This window comes from Podarcis filfolensis, assembly GCF_964270895.1.
Source record: "Podarcis filfolensis genome assembly, chromosome: 2".
Classification (NCBI taxonomy): domain Eukaryota; kingdom Metazoa; phylum Chordata; class Lepidosauria; order Squamata; family Lacertidae; genus Podarcis; species Podarcis filfolensis.
The window spans coordinates 62,926,329-62,942,642 of record NC_139605.1 but is presented as its reverse complement, the minus strand read 5'-3'; the positions used below and the strand labels follow the sequence as shown (position 1 = coordinate 62,942,642).

At 40.7% G+C, this 16,314-nt stretch overlaps 1 protein-coding gene across 3 annotated transcripts in view; it reads right to left on the bottom strand.

Annotated features, from left to right (window-relative positions):
• Positions 1–16,314, bottom strand: part of RNF130 (ring finger protein 130) — a 47,217-nt gene that overhangs the window by 27,237 nt on the left and 3,666 nt on the right. For all 3 annotated transcript variants that reach the window (XR_014542859.1, XM_083592005.1, XM_083592004.1), the window contains exons 2-3: positions 8,675–8,866; positions 6,217–6,467 (exon numbers count right to left, since the gene is read on the bottom strand). Coding sequence is in view for 2 of the 3 variants with exons in the window: in XM_083592005.1 (XP_083448131.1) it covers positions 6,217–6,467; positions 8,675–8,866 (443 nt within the window). In the remaining variant the exon portion in view is untranslated. The remainder of the gene's footprint in view (positions 1–6,216; positions 6,468–8,674; positions 8,867–16,314) is intronic.

The window sequence follows — 16,314 nt, the reverse complement described above, 5'->3', positions numbered from 1 at the left end:
TGCTCAAGAGATTTCTGGAATCCAGGGGAAACTTAAATAGCTTAGCTTACAAACTAAAACTAGAGGTAGTGATTGTGTTCACCAACAGAGAGAACAAAGTAATTCTTGAAGGCTGCCCTCAGTGATATTAGAACCAAGCAACTTAGTTTGGCTAACCCCAACACTGTAACGTACCGGTAAGTCTCATTAACTGAATCCCACCTGCCTGGGATAACACTTATGACCATTCCCAGTGATACCTGTGTGTCATAACCTGGGACCCAGGTGAATGTCATGACCTAAGGCAGATGTCAAGACCCTCAAGTCAGCACAGCACAGCACAGCATGCACTTATGCTCAAATCCTCTGTCACTATGCTTACACTGTTAGGATATTTCCGTTCCACCTTAAAAGGGTGCAGGATGTTTGTATAACACCCTGCGCAAGTTCCTGTCTCACAGGATGTTTATGTTATATGTTCCTTTCGATTTTGCCTGTCTTGTCTGAGCAGTCGGAGGAGACGGTCATGATTTCTTTGTTCTGACCAATGCCTAATAAACTGTAAATATGCATGTTCTGCTCTCTGCTTGTGCAACTTCCTGCTGTGTGAATTCTGCTGATATAGTGTGCACTAAGCCTGAGGTTTAGTGTCGCTGAATTGCTGATATTGCCTGACTACGGGAGGTCGATGGATCGTCCGGCATCCGAGCTTGGGGTCAGATGGATCTTTATCTCCCTGGCATTATCCCAACAACAGGTTTCGGGCCCAGATTCACGGCACTTGCAGGAGAGTAAGGCTGCGACAGACTGCTGAAAGGTATGTTGGAAAAGCGAAAGCAGAGGCTTTTCTGTTTGCCGCGGAAGACGTCTTTGATGTCCGGCTAAACTAATTGGCCTGGGAGCCGAGCCAAGCAGGCTTCGTGATTTATGGGTGCCAAGATAAGGAGTCTCTGAAGTGAAGAAGACTCACGGCTGATGTTAAGAGGTGGAATGGAGTTTTTCCAAGCCTCTGAAGCTGCTGAGTGCCCAAAATTAAATCGGGACAATTATGAGACCTGGGCAAAATGGTGTGAGAGTTTGCTGCGTCAGTTTGGAGTCTGGCATACTGTCTCAGAAGCCACTCCAGTTCCTCGGACAGAGAAATGGCAGGGCCAGGATTCGAAGGCCATGGATATTATTGTCTTATCCGTCTCTCTGGAGGAAATAAAGACGCTTGCTGGAAATCTCACGGCACGTGACATGTGGGATGCTTTGAAAAAGGCCCACCAGCCAATAATCCCAGCCCAGTGTTTGAATGCATCGGAGGTCCTGGCTGTTTCCCAGAATGCGAGTGAATGCAGAGATGCCGAGGGCACCGCTTGCAAGCTGCAGGGGGAGCTGACTGTGATGTCATCCCAGGCAGCATTCCAGCCTCCAGGGGGAGCCAAGGAGTCGGCAGCTGAGAGCTCTGTTTCTCGTGAGAACCAAGGTCAGAGCCTATGCAAAGGCCGGAAGACCAGACGTAAACAGAGCAAGATGTTTCCAGATGGCCCGAAGCAGAAGGGGAGTGGAACGCCAGTGGAAAACAAGGCTATGTTTGCTGGCACAGCTCCACCAAAGGCTAAAGGCACGTCTGATGGCCAGGAGCAGGGGGGCAAGTTGCAAAAGCCCACGCCAGTGGAAAACAAGGCTTTGTTTGCTGGCACAGCTTCACCAAAGGCTAAAGGCAAGTCTGATGGCCAGGAGCAGGGGGGCAAGCTGCAAAAGCCCACGCCAGTGGAAAACAAGGGTTTGTTTGCTGGCACTGCTTCACCGAAAGCCAAAGGCAGGTTTATTGTGGATTCAGGATGCACGCGACATATCACCAAAGACCGCCATTTGTTCATCTCCTTCACACCTCAAGATGGAGAGATCCACCTGGCTGATGGAAGGACTTTGCAAGCTGCAGGAGTTGGGACTGTGAAACTTGCAAGTTTGCGTACTACCATCAGAGATGTACTTTTTGTTCCAGGAGCTGCGGACAATTTGCTTAGTGTCCCACAGCTCAATGGGCGTGGTTTTGAAATTACATTCAAGAGGACTGTCTGTGTCATCAGAAAAGGCAAAGAGGACATTTTGCATGCAAAGTTGTTGGATGGTTTGTTCTGTCTAACTTATGATGATGTTCCTGTTATATCTAATGCTGATACTTGTTGTGTTGCACAAACTAACAAGGTTCTTCATGCAGGTTGCATTCATGATGCACATCGAAGATTTTGTCACCTCTCTTGGCAAGCGCTAGCCAAGATGCCTGAGTTGGTTGAAGGTTTGGACATCAAACCTTGTAAATTTCACATGAAATGTGTATCTTGTGCAGAGAACAAGGTGAAGGTTGCTCCAAAAGGCAAGGAGTCTAGCAGGCAGGCTTCCAAACCCTACCAGCTAGTTCACGCAGACCTGGTAGGTCCTCTAGCGCCCTCTTTGGGAGGAGCAAGGTACTTCATGGTTCTAATTGATTCTTTTTCCAGGTACATTCATGTGTTTATGCTCGAGCAGAAATCGCAAGCATTTCCTAAGTTCAAGGCATTCTGTGCTTGGTTGGAGAATGCTCATGGTAAACGTATTGGCTGTCTGTTTACTGATCGGGGCGGGGAGTTCACTTCTCAGCAGTTTGAAGCTTTCCTGACTGAGAAGGGAATCCAGCATGACTTGTCAACGCCTAGATCGCCATGGATGAATGGGCTTGCGGAGAGAGCAAATCAAACGTTGCTGCAAGGAATAAAAACCTTGTTGCATGATGCCAACCTCCCTGAGAAGTTTTGGGCGGAAGCTCTCTCGAATTTTGTTTATACTGTTAACCGCAGACTGTCATCACCTATTGGCTGCACTCCCTATGAGAAAATGTTTGGTAAGAAACCTAACACCAAGCACTTGAGAATCTTTGGTTCTGACATGTGGGTACACACCCCACAAAGCAACAAGCTTGGGAAGCGTGGGGCACATGGTTTGTTCATGGGGTACGATAAAGGTGCATACAGAGTATGGATGACTAACTCAAAGTCCATAAAGTTCACAAGGAGTGTTGAGTACAATCCTAAGTGGGGGGAAAATGTGGGAATTTTCCAGAGTTACCCAGAGGAGGATGAAGGTGATGTGATGAAAGCAGATCATGCTGAGAAAGCTGAGGAAACTGAGGATGATGATGATGATGATGATCAGAGTTCGGATTCCAGTTCAGTGGGCGGCGCTGCTGCTGCTGTCAGTGACAGTGATGACACAGCAGACTACAAGAGCGCAAAGGCCTCAGTCAGACCATCTGATGCGTCTGACAATGAACTGGAAGAACCACTGTTCACCATTGGTCACTTTTCTCCTAAGAAGGAGGAGATGAGTCCAGAAGACTTGCGTCTAGTTCGCAGGTCTGAAAGGGCGACCAAAGGCAGACCTCCAAAGAGATTTGCTGATGAGTTTGCTAAGATGGCAACTGCTGTTCTTAGTAGCTCAGAGAAGGTGTGGGAACCTTCAAGCTTCAAAGAGGTCCAGGAGTTAACCTCTAAAGATGCTGAGCCTTGGCTTAATGCCATGAAGGCTGAAGTTGATTCCTTAAACAGGAACCAAACTTGGGAGCTGGTACCGGTAGTCCCAGGAATGAGACTGGTTGGCAGCAAATGGGTCTTCAAGGCCAAGACAGACCAGAATGGCAAGGTTGTCAGACACAAAGCCAGATTGGTTGCCAGAGGTTTTTCACAGGTACCAGGGCAGGATTACCACGAGACCTACTCACCCACGGTCAAATATGAGAGCATTCGACTGATGCTCAAGATCGCTGCGGAGGAGAAACTGCATGTTTCCCATCATGACATTAATACAGTTTTTTTGTACGGGATTTTGAACGAGCAGCTGTACATGCTTCCACCTGACGGGATGCAGATACAGAAGGGAATGGTCTGTAAACTGCGGAAATCCTTATATGGTCTCAAGCAGAGTGCCAGGTGTTGGAACACAAAACTCACTGAAACGTTGCTTTCTCTAGGTTTTCACCAGGGCAAAGCTGATCCATGTGTGTTTGTCAAGGAGGAGGGGCAAAACAAACTGTATTGTTTATGTTTTGTTGATGATCTTCTGATGTTTTGGAAGAATCAGGCTTTCTACCAAAGCACCCTAGCTCAGCTGAAGGAGCACTTTGACATGAAGGATCTTGGTGAGGTATCCAACTATCTTTCTCTGCAGGTGGAGAGGGACCAAGCAGGTAATTTTCTGGTACACCAAACACAGAAAATTGCTGATGTATTAACCAGGTTGAATTTGGTTGATGCAAACCCAGCAGACACACCGATGGTGACAGGTTACCAGGTAGACAGTACTGCTGAAGCGTTTTCTGACACAACGCTGTACAGATGCATTCTAGGCAAGTTGAATTTCATTGCTAGATGTTCAAGACCTGACATTGCTGTAAGCACTAACCTGCTTAGCAGACATGCTAACAATCCTACTGTTCAGGATTGGAAAGCTCTGAAGCGCATAGCCCGGTATTTGAAAGGGACTATGCACTACAGGCTGAGGTTCACCAGTCAGAAGACTGGAGGTCTTGAAATCTTTGCAGATGCAAGTTTTGGAAGTGACACCACGGATGGTACAAGCACGTCTGGAGTATGCTACATGTACAACCACTGCCTGTTTGACTGGTTGTGCAAAAAGCAGACGACAGTTAGCCTAAGTTCCTGTGAAGCAGAACTCAATGCTCTGTCATTTTCACTCATGGATTGTGAATGGTTGATGCAACTGTTTAAGGACATTGGGGTTTCTGTGAAATGTCCTATACAAGTGTATCAAGACAATAGATCTTGTTTGGCTTTGCTGAACTCGGAGAGTTGCAAGCAAAGGACCAAGTACTTGCAGATTAAGCTACATCGTGCAAGAGAGTGTATTCAGAAAGGACTTATTCAGGTGTCCTACATGCCAGGAAATGAAATTCCTGCTGATCTGTTGTCTAAGGTTGTTAACAGAGAACAACTGAAGGTTTACGCACAAAAGTTGCAATTGGGTTGAACCACAGGTACTACAGGTTACACGGAAAGGGGGAGGATGTTAGGATATTTCCGTTCCACCTTAAAAGGGTGCAGGATGTTTGTATAACACCCTGCGCAAGTTCCTGTCTCACAGGATGTTTATGTTATATGTTCCTTTCGATTTTGCCTGTCTTGTCTGAGCAGTCGGAGGAGACGGTCATGATTTCTTTGTTCTGACCAATGCCTAATAAACTGTAAATATGCATGTTCTGCTCTCTGCTTGTGCAACTTCCTGCTGTGTGAATTCTGCTGATATAGTGTGCACTAAGCCTGAGGTTTAGTGTCGCTGAATTGCTGATATTGCCTGACTACGGGAGGTCGATGGATCGTCCGGCATCCGAGCTTGGGGTCAGATGGATCTTTATCTCCCTGGCATTATCCCAACATACACAACTGACCACAGCCTGCTAAGTGCCGAGTCTGCATAAACAGGTTCTCACAGGCACAACCACAACTTGTTGCCAAGCTACCGTATATGGAGATAAGAGCATATTTTGAACACACATAAAGATAGCCAGTTAGGATAGTTTAAGCGTTTGCCATTATTGCATATTTTTCTAAAACGCTATAAAAGCTCTGTGAACCCTTCGTTTGAGGGCCCAGTTTCTTTTGGCAGTTATCCAACTGGGTCTCTTTATTCACACTGCAGCATGCAATAAATCTGAACTCTTTCCAAGCGCTGTTATTTGTCTTCTTTTGGTGAGAAGAATCTGTGTTTTTATTTGTAGGTACCTCCTTTTTAGGTAACACCAGAATACTTCATTAAAAAAAAAGAAGGCAAAAAGTAACAGATCAGGAAAGTAGTTCAAAACAAGTTGAACATTCACCTAAGTTTAAGGGTTTTACAGGAAATAGCCCCATTCTCCCCTACTCCAGAAAGTATTACTTTTGTCTTAAAAATATATATGGGTCAACATTTAGTGCAGGCCCATTTATATTCCCTTTAATACTGTATAATTGCATATGATAAAGACCTTCTGCAAAATACCAAAATATATTTTTATCACAGTATGAAACAGCTCACATGTTGCATGCATTAACTTTACAATTTAATTACAAGGGAAAATTAATATCCCACCCTTCCATTGTAGTCATAGCACTCAGGATGGTGTATAGTAGTGAAAAGCAGTTACAAAAACATTTAATAAAAATCTATCAACACAACATAAAAACCCTACACATTTGATATGAAGAATCAAAAGATAGTTACCTGGTTCCGATCACGTGCACTTGTATATCTGATCTTTTGGATGAAGTAAAATATTAACCATGCTGAAGAAATTATCATCAAAACTATGAACGATATTGATACAAAGACAAGAGAACCACGGCTAAAGTTTTTGTTTGGATAGCGGGTTCCAACTGCTATTGCAATAATGACAGACATATTTTTCTCCAAGTAATTCAGAATCTCCTTAACCTTCAATTCTGTGATCATGACAGTGACAATGTCTCCAGTTCCTATCAAAAGAATAAGCAGAAGAAAACAATGAATCAACATCTGACATAACATGTATGTTTATTAAGAAGCAAATCATTTGGCTGTACATATATACATTTAAACAAACTGTTAGGTATCAAAAAGCTGATTCCGAATTGTGAAAAACAGTATGAGATTAGCAACCTCAAATTTTAGAAAATTAGGAAAGCAACATTACTTTGCAAACACTTTTTTACATGCACATCTCTTAACCAACATTTGTTCAAAATGATTTAATTTCAAAACAACACATATATGAACTATTCATACTGATATTTACCAAGAACAAAGCAGTGAGACAAAAAAAGCACCTATATTCCTCCTAAATATAACAGTTTAGTTCTGAGGCTAAAGGAAACTCAAAAACATTGAAAAGAATTGGCCAAGCTATACCTTCACCCTTGAGTAAATGAAAAGATAATCATATTCCTTCCTGAGTGACCTAGAAAGTAATGAATGCTCCACTGAGCCAAGTATACAGGATAATATCCAACTAAGCAACTAAGTCATACTCAGAGTTAATCTCATGAAATTAATGGTCAACAATTTTCCACTGATATGAGTGAACTCCAATCATAACCAACATTGGATATAATACACAATCACTAGCTAGCTAAAGATTTAGTGATGGTTTTTGGTTTTCACTCAATCCAAGAAACAGAACTGAAGGTCCCAGAGTAAAATTCAATGAAACCATCCAGCAGCATTAAAATGCAATTTTAATGGTAGAGCTTATTGGGCAAATTGAGAAAGGAAACTTAAAATAATGTTGTATATATATCTCCTGTGTACAGCATATCTCTGCCTAACAGATACTGGGTGAAAACACTGGACAACTCTGCCACACCCGACTGTGAGCTATAGGAGCATTTTCTTTGATGCTGGAGACAGAATGATGTACTCAAACAATTGGTCTGTCACAGTTCTCTTGCTGCTTATCTACTCTAATCTTAATTTTTTAACAATTGCCACAAATAACCTAGCAACTATATTTTTCTCCCTTACACAAGTCCAGGTAACAATAATTTAGATGGCAACCATGGGAACTAATAAGTATTTGATACTTTTTTGTAGATGCTTTAATGTAGCATTCAGAGACTATGAACTTGAATATAATGCATCTGGTCACAGGTCCATCTAGCCAGTAATGTCTATTTTATGCATTCATGCTTTTTGAGAAGCCCACAGAGTACAAAAACAACAGCCCTCTCCCATTATTACACCACCAGCCATTGGTGTTCAGGTACATGCTGGCTCTGAATCTGAAGGTTTGCCCAGAGCTAAAAACATATCACCAGAAGCAAATAGCCTACTTGAATGTTGTCCACTACTGGACGCCAACTATTCTATATTTTATTGCATTTTGCAGTGGAAAAGCTCCTAGCATTTATTGTCTACTCGACTACCCCTATTACATTAAGGCAGCTAAGATCAGCCAGTGAGGGGCAAACAAGCAGGTTTAGAAAGAAGCAGACCAGGGCTGAAGGTTACAGCAAATCCAATGGATACCTCAATGCCAGCTCCCAGGGAACAACAGGAGAGGACTAACTAAAAATTAGATTAAAAGTATATGCAACTAATACTTGGCTGAGCAAGATTTCCAGCATTAACCTATGTCTAGGAAGAATGCAACTGAAGATTTCCCTTTGTCAGAGAAATAGTATACTATCATAGTTCAACAGCGCAATATGGGCTCCAAGTCTTGTATTTTCAGATACTATGCTAATGGAAAGCTGTCATGAAGGGTTTCTATAGATCATGTATGTTTTGTAGAATATTTGAGCACAGCTAATACAATCATGCAAATATGCGTTGGAAGGGATTGTTGCACAAACCATACTCCGTATACTTATCCTTCTTCCCATCTAGTTTCTGTTACAGGCATTAAACTAAGCACATTATTTTCTTCTCTGTCACAAATAAAGTAGACATGGCAATATGCTATGGTCATGCAGCTAGTGAAGACTGCCAGTCTCAGCACTTTATCCAGCACTTTTATAAATCAAAGAATGAACGACCAACTTCCACGCTTCATAATCACAAAAAAGACAAAATGCTGTTAACTATTCACCATGATGTATCTGAACATGTCTAAAAACAAATCACAAATACCTTTAAAAAGTCTTACAACATAAGAGAAATAAGAAAAAAATGAGGAGAAAGGAATATCTGGTATCTTAGCTTTTACCTGGATGAGTCATGGTGACAGGCTCCTCACTTGACATATTATTGTAAATTACCACAGCTGAAGCATTATGTAAAGCTGCCCGCAGGATTTTTTGTTTAAAGGTGCAATTTCCTCGCTGCAGTAGGGCAACCCACTGCTTGTTTGTAGGAACTGGAAACCGAGTTCGTGGATCACAGCCTAAACGATCTGAAACTAAAAAAAGGAAAGAGATGTCAGTTAAAGTTTGTTGATAAAAATATCTAAAAAGCAGTTCACTGGCTAAAATTATTCTCTAGTTATGAGACCAGAACAATTTGCACAACCCAAAGCAATTTTTAAGCTAAATAATAATCTGTAAGTGTTAACCATATTTGATCATCATGATCATTACACTTAAGGATTTTTTTCAGTTCCAGAATACTTACTAGTGAATATTTTCAATACCTGGTCAGAGGAATGGCAAAACGTTAGGATAAATTTGTTCATGTACCGCTGTCATCTTAAGTTGCCCAAAATTTATGTATATATTTAGAATTTAGAATGGAGATTTGGAAGCGACTCAAAAGGCCATCTGTCCAACCCCTACCTGGAATATCGGAATCACAAATGGCCATCCAACCTCTATTTAAAAATCTCCAATTGCTTGGTACTCCAACTGCTTGGTATAGGGACACGGGTGGCGCTGTGGTCTAAACCACTGAGCCTGGGGCTTGCCGATTGGCAGGTCGGCAGTTCGAATCGCCGAAACAGGGTGAGCGCCCATTGCTCGGTCCCAGCTCCTGCCAACCTAGCAGTTCGAAAGCACGTCAAAGTGCAAGTAGATAAATAGGTACCGCTCCGACGGGAAGGTAAATGGCATTTCCGTGTGCTGCTCTGGTTTCGCCAGAAGCGGCTTAGTCATGCTGGCCACATGACCTGGAAAAACTGTCTGTGGACAGACGTCAGCTCCCTTGGCCAGTAAAGCGAGATGAGTGCCGCAACCCCAGAGTTGTTTGTGACTGGATTTAACTGTCAGGGGTCCTTTACCTTTAACCAATTGCTTGATACTTGGGAGACAGTCCTATTGTAAAAGCTAGCTTATAAACTAAGAATATGCAGTATAGAGAACAGAGCAAAAAAAGATTTTATTTGCTATAGTTTGGTATGATTTTATTAACTATATCAATGATTAAAAAAAATGAGAAAGCCCCCCCCAAAAAATGTATACAACTTGATATGGCAAATTTAGTAAGATGTAATGGTCAATCTTTATGGCAGCTTTGAATCAGTACAATGTCTAATTGTGCCTCTACATGTATCAGAAAGGCAAACAGGCTGGCAATCTCTGTCCTCTTCATAGCTTCTCATAGATTCTTCCAATATTTACTGGAACTAAGGGATACTACCATACACCTTGAGTGCCAGACACATCAATCAGCATTGTAAAGGACACAGACAACCATGTCAGCAAGTTTAATTGTCAATAGTTGTCCATTATCATCTGTCATCTATGATCAGTTATTTAGAATGCATTTCTAATGTATATTTTTCTCAAGCTGAGGACTCTGAATATATATGCTGGAAAGTCTCCATGGCATAATGAAAAGCAATTTAAGAGTAATTTCAAGCTTATACAAATCACTTATTTAAAAATATGTGATCTGAAGTCATTTATGTCATTTCACAATCGTACAAAAGGTTACTATATAAAATGTTTTCTCTTTTCAATAAAGTGCCAAATTCCATCAACCTAGTCTATTTCAAATTCAAGTACCTTCTCTGTACTGACAACCATCCTCTACCTTAGCTCACTCACAATGAATTCTGAACTTCTTGGGTGCAGTGAATTTGCTATGCTTTCCAGTTTCTCAAGCTGCCACATTCAAAGATCATCTGGCTCAGAACATTTAGAGCTAAGCCACTTAAACTTAATTATTATTTAGAATCTGATCTAACATTGCATGCAAAACTGCTATCTAAGGTCTTGTCTTTCAAGCTGGTTAATTCTTTTTTTATTCAGTGGTGGTGTTCAATGCCTACAGCACAGGTGATGCTGTAATACTCAAGTACTCAACAAGTTGCTGTAATGCTCTAATACTCAACAAGTAGTGGATTATTTGGAGAAACTGGTCTGTCCCACAAAACATGCAGAAAATGGGATTTCACCATCCTATTAAGTATCCTTCCTAGTCCTTCCAAGAGCTTGCAATGAAGTATGCAACTGCTTATTTTCTGGTAGCTATTGTACCTGCTAAAGCAAAATCTTCTGCATTTTCTATGTGTTATGTGTGAGAAACTTTTGAGGTTACACCTGGCAAACTTGCATAGTTGTGCTAATTAGAGAAAAATAGAAATCCCCAGGTGTCATCTTTTCAGCTACAGGAAATAAAGACTTGGCAGAAAAGCATGTAAGCTGAAGCAAAACTGTGCTCAGACAGTTGCAATTTATTTTGGGGGGGAAGTAATTTCAGTCCACAGAATTTTGGAGCATAATCCACTCCAAAGGAGAATCTAAATCTCAAAGTAGTACAGTACTCTGTATAACACTGCAGCATCTTGGTTACCAGCTAGCAGACAGTGCTGATCAGATGTTTCTTGTTACAGATGGCTCTCTTGACCTTTACCACTCTGGAAATATCCACACCTGAGATGTACACATTATATAAATTTCAGGGGTGGAGGGAATCAAACATGCCTCTAACTGAATTGCAGGTGCACTTTTCTGCAAACAAGTTTCCCTGAAACACCTTTTCTTGACTACTTAAATACCGAATCATCCAGCCCATGTGACAATCTGTATCACTTCAGATTACAAATGGATGGATGAAATGGTGAATGCTCACATATTACAAAACTGCACAAACGGGTTGGTAAAGAATGTTGGTCAGCAATGAAAGGAATCTGTCAGTGAAATGAAGGAAGATGACAATTCCCTTCCCCACTACAGGTCCCATGCCATCATCTGTTTGAGGATCCCTAATCCCCTGAAGCAGATGGGGGGGCCGAGAGCTATGAGAGAGAGGAGAATTGCCCCCCTCCATTGCCTCCCTTCCTCATTCTGCTAGCAGATTCCTTCTGGAGTTCTAATCATCCATGGAGCTCACTGGGTGACCTTGCACCAGTCACTGTTTCTCAACCCTATCTCACAGGATAGGGGATCTCACAGGATGTGAGGATAAAAAGGGGAGAAGAACCATATACATCACTATCAGCTTCTTAGAGGAAAGGTGGGATATAAATGCAATAAACAAATAAAATAAACATCTAATCTGAGTTGATATAACTGGAGTTTGGTACAGATATTTTAAAAAAATAAACAAGCTAGTAAACACTGGTTTGGTCATGTCCACACAATGAAAGATGGCAGGATCCCAAGGACATGCTCTACTGGGAGCTGGCTTCAAGCACCAGGCCTGCATTACAAGAACCAACTCTGCATTACAAAGATGACTGCAAATGTGACATAAAGGCTGGTAACATCAACCCTGCTGTGTGGGAATCCCTAGCATATGACAACAGTGCCTGGAGACAGTCAGTCAGGTTGTGTATCCACAGCAGTGACCAGAGGAGGAATAGGACCGCTGAGAGGAGCACAGAGAGAAGAAACGCCATGGGGCATCAGCCTCAGCACAACTGGGTGGCTTCATCTGCCTCAGCTGCAACAAAACACATCTCATCCATACCAGTGTCTCTACAGCCACAGCAGGTGCTGTAACTCTTCAACAATTTGACTTCACCCCCAAAAGTACACTCCTCCACTGTCCCCTCAGACAGACAGATGCGGTACACCAAATTTAGTAAACTCCTGATATAACAGATTCAATGTAGGCATTTGCTTAACACAGCAATGTTGTTCAATTTTAAGCTTATTTGGAAGTACAGTACTGTAAAACTGTTGCAATGGAACTTATTTCAGAGTTGGTTGTATTGCATGGAAGTATTAGTTTACTCACTATCTTTCAAAAAAGAGAAACCAGGCGGACCATAAATGTGCAAACATCCCACTATCACAGTGGATTTAAAAGGTAACATTTTGTTGCAGGTCCACTTGTGTTGCAAAAATGTTGTATCAGTATAAAGAGAAAAGACAGAAGCAGCACTAACACCTAGCAGCATACATTGCATTCCCCTCACAATTACAATATCAAATTAACAATTTCATGTAAACATTCAGGTTAATTCCCTGATAAACATATTTTGTTTCCTCTCATTCTCAGTTTTACCACAAAACTGGGGACATGTATTAGATTTAACGGAATGTGTGTTCTCTGGAAAAAAAATGTTTTTGAGAACTCATTCCTATTTTACAGGAATGTCTCAAAAATGTTGATTATTGTGATTCTAAGCCAAGGATAGGGAACCTGTGCCTCTACTGATGTTCTTGGACTCCCATCAGCACTAGCCAGTATGACCAATCATCAGGTAATAAAGGAAATAAAAGAGCTGGGAGTCCAATAGGCTTCCCATCTTGACTGAAATTCTTCCGACAGATGCAACACAGATTATGGCCTTTCCTCTCAGTTATCAGTTTCAGCAGTCACCCAAGTTCTGCCTACAACTGAAATTTACTGAAGAATACGGAAGTACAATTTGCTTAATTCAAAGAGGAAGCAGCAGTGACTGCTCAGCAGTTATTTGCTTATAGTTAACAAATTAGCATTGTGCAACAACTTACTCTTTTCCTCTCCAAAGTGCTTGAACTGAAATAAATGCTTATAACATCCACCTGCTAATATCAAAACCTTGCCCAAAGTATCAAGAAATATGACTACAGTACATGTGGTAGTTTTCACAGCACTGTGGAGAAAATATGTCCTAAAAAGCTTAGAACTAGAACACACATTTATAAATTGAAACAGTTTAAAATTAGGCTACTTTGGATTGACAATATCAGAACATTTAGTCACCTGAGGCTCAAAGTACTTGTTATGAGGAGTTCTAGAATTCTTTCATCCTTGTGCTGGTTAAACACAAAGTAGTCTGGGACAAGGTGGGAGGGGTGGGGAGCTGCTTAATTATTTCTCATTCAGTAGTTGTTTTAGCTCAATATAATACATGCTCAGCTCCTTTTTTAAGTTGTGAGAGAAAAGATGTAGGGTTCCCATATGTTTTCCCCCTATGGAAGGAAAGTAGCTTGGGGAAGGCAGTTGTGAGCAAAATGACCAGAGGGGAAGGGGAAGCAGTTAAGCAGGTCTCCCCAGGCACCTTTTCCCACAGACACAAGTTTGCCCCAGCCTACTTTGGGAATAAAACAAAAGTAGAAATGAAATTTTTAATCTATTTCATTTTTCCTCTAAGTTTTAAAGTATCTTATGTGGGGTTTTTTTGTCTGTCGGGTTTTAAGTTGCTCTGGGTTGCCCTTGGCAAGATAAAGTGACTAACAAATTCAATAAATAATAAGAGGAACAAGAGGAACAAGAGAAAATAATAGAATTTACTTAACATAGTTAAAATCTGTGATACATAAATACTTTTAGCATAGCTTTTTGTTGCCAGCATGTGCATGCGAGTGCAAATATTTCTGCTTCTGAAAAATATTATATGTAAATATGGGATCAGATCAATGTGACCAACATTTTAACAACCTTCATATCACCCTCAAACCAGTTACAGGTACTCCATTCATGACATCACGTAAGAAGTATAACATATTCACTAGCTGTGTTCTGTCATCTCTTATGTTCCTTTTATCTTCACTTCTCAGTTCCCTCTGTAGACCCCTAGCCTTGTGCTGTGGCCCCCCATTTGTGTGATTTTCACCTGTAGCCCCCCTTGGAATATCCTGGGGCCTCCCAGGGGCCATATGGCCCCCAGATAGGAAACACTGGTTTACACAAATAGCTGGTCTCTAAAAATCCACACATCCACGAAAAACAACTAAAGCTTCACTGTGATGGTTCTGATACAATACTACTTACTTCTGACAAAAACACCAGTTACACCAAGGCCAACCCAGAACTAGCTTCAGCTGTAATTTTTGCCAGATAACCCACTCCAGTTCTATTCCAGTTAAAAGTCATCACAAATACCAATATGTTTGGGACCTTTATAATTTTCTTTTGCTTAAAATTAGAGTATCTCTGTTATCTAATCTTGAAGATAATGGTTGCCTTCAATTTGAATAAAGTTTTCCTTAAATTTGATTTATTAAACAAAAACTATCTGACAACATTTTAAAGATTTTCCTGATACATAACAATTTATGGATTAGGATTCATCACATCACATATTATTAAAATTATGTTTTCCATAGCAAACATTAGATATTGTCTGAAATACTTTTCCAAAGGAAAACTATGTCAGGGAATATCTAATGTTTTTACAAAACACAAAAAACCCTCTACAGTATTTCAAAGAACAAGAAGTAGAGATCTCCATCACACTTAACAGCCTTCCCCAACTTGGTACCTTTCAGGTAGAATGAGAAATACATACAAGAACGCTATATAAAGTTATTATAATAAAACAGCAGTAAAAAGATTTAGGAGTTTACCTGGAAATGGAAACACGCAAATCTTAATACTCTTACAAATTGCAAATGCCTTCAGAACTAGAGTTTATCCATGAAATTCAATTCAGTCACTTTACTTAACAAGTGCAATAATTTCAGTGCACTACAACACATATCCATAATCTTTACTACCTATACCAAAGTTCAGGGACAGTAAATTTGATGACAATGTCATTTACCTCAAGAACTTGGACTTCTTATGGAAATAAAAATGATCTAGATGGTTTCCATCCTTAATCACAATGAATGTGGTATCGTGGTTAGACTAGGACCTCTGAGACCAGTGTTCAAAACCATTAAACCATTAAACTGAGTGGCCCAGTCTCAACCTCTCAACCTAACTTCACATGGTTGTTGTGTGAATTAAATAAGGAGGGAAAGAAGCATGTACATCATCTTCAGCTACTTGGAGAACATGGTATATAAATGCTATAAATAAATCCATTCTTCTCAGAGATTATTCATACAGGCATAGTAACAGATCAAGAAACATGCAAGTGCCAGCCCATCTCCACCTGGCGGTATGCATCTACTCCTATGCACAGGGCCCAACTTTTGCTTTACCACCACAAAATGTCACTTGAACATTTACTGTGGATGTAGAAGGTTGAACCTTGCATTTAGAAGATGTACACAACACACTGGCAAACAATTTCAAGTGCCTTTCCTACTCTTACTATGTATCTTGCTATGAAGCACCCAATCAGTGTGTTAAGAGTGTATTCATTTTCACAGTTGACTCACAACAGTGAATGCATGATATAAAAGGGTCACCTGGTACAACTATTGAGATCAGACATATTCAGGTTAACTGACACTCAAAATACTAAAAATAAGCTACATACAGCAGCTTACATGCCTATTCTGAAATGTGTGACTTCAATTTCACTCTCATATTAACTGCTTAAAGACAACGCATCTGATATAGAACAGCCTAAATAGAGCAACACACAAGAAAAAAAAGTGGTAAATAGTTAATGGCTGCTGTGTATTTAGCTTTCCCAGTAATATTGGACTAGGTTGGTAAATGATCATGATACCAAATTTTAATGATTATACCATTTTTAAACTGCAGTAATTTGGAGGGGTGAAATTTCATAACCTATAATGCTGACTAATTGAAAGTAGTCGTTTTCTATTTTAAAATAAAACCACTTTTCTAGCAGTCTAT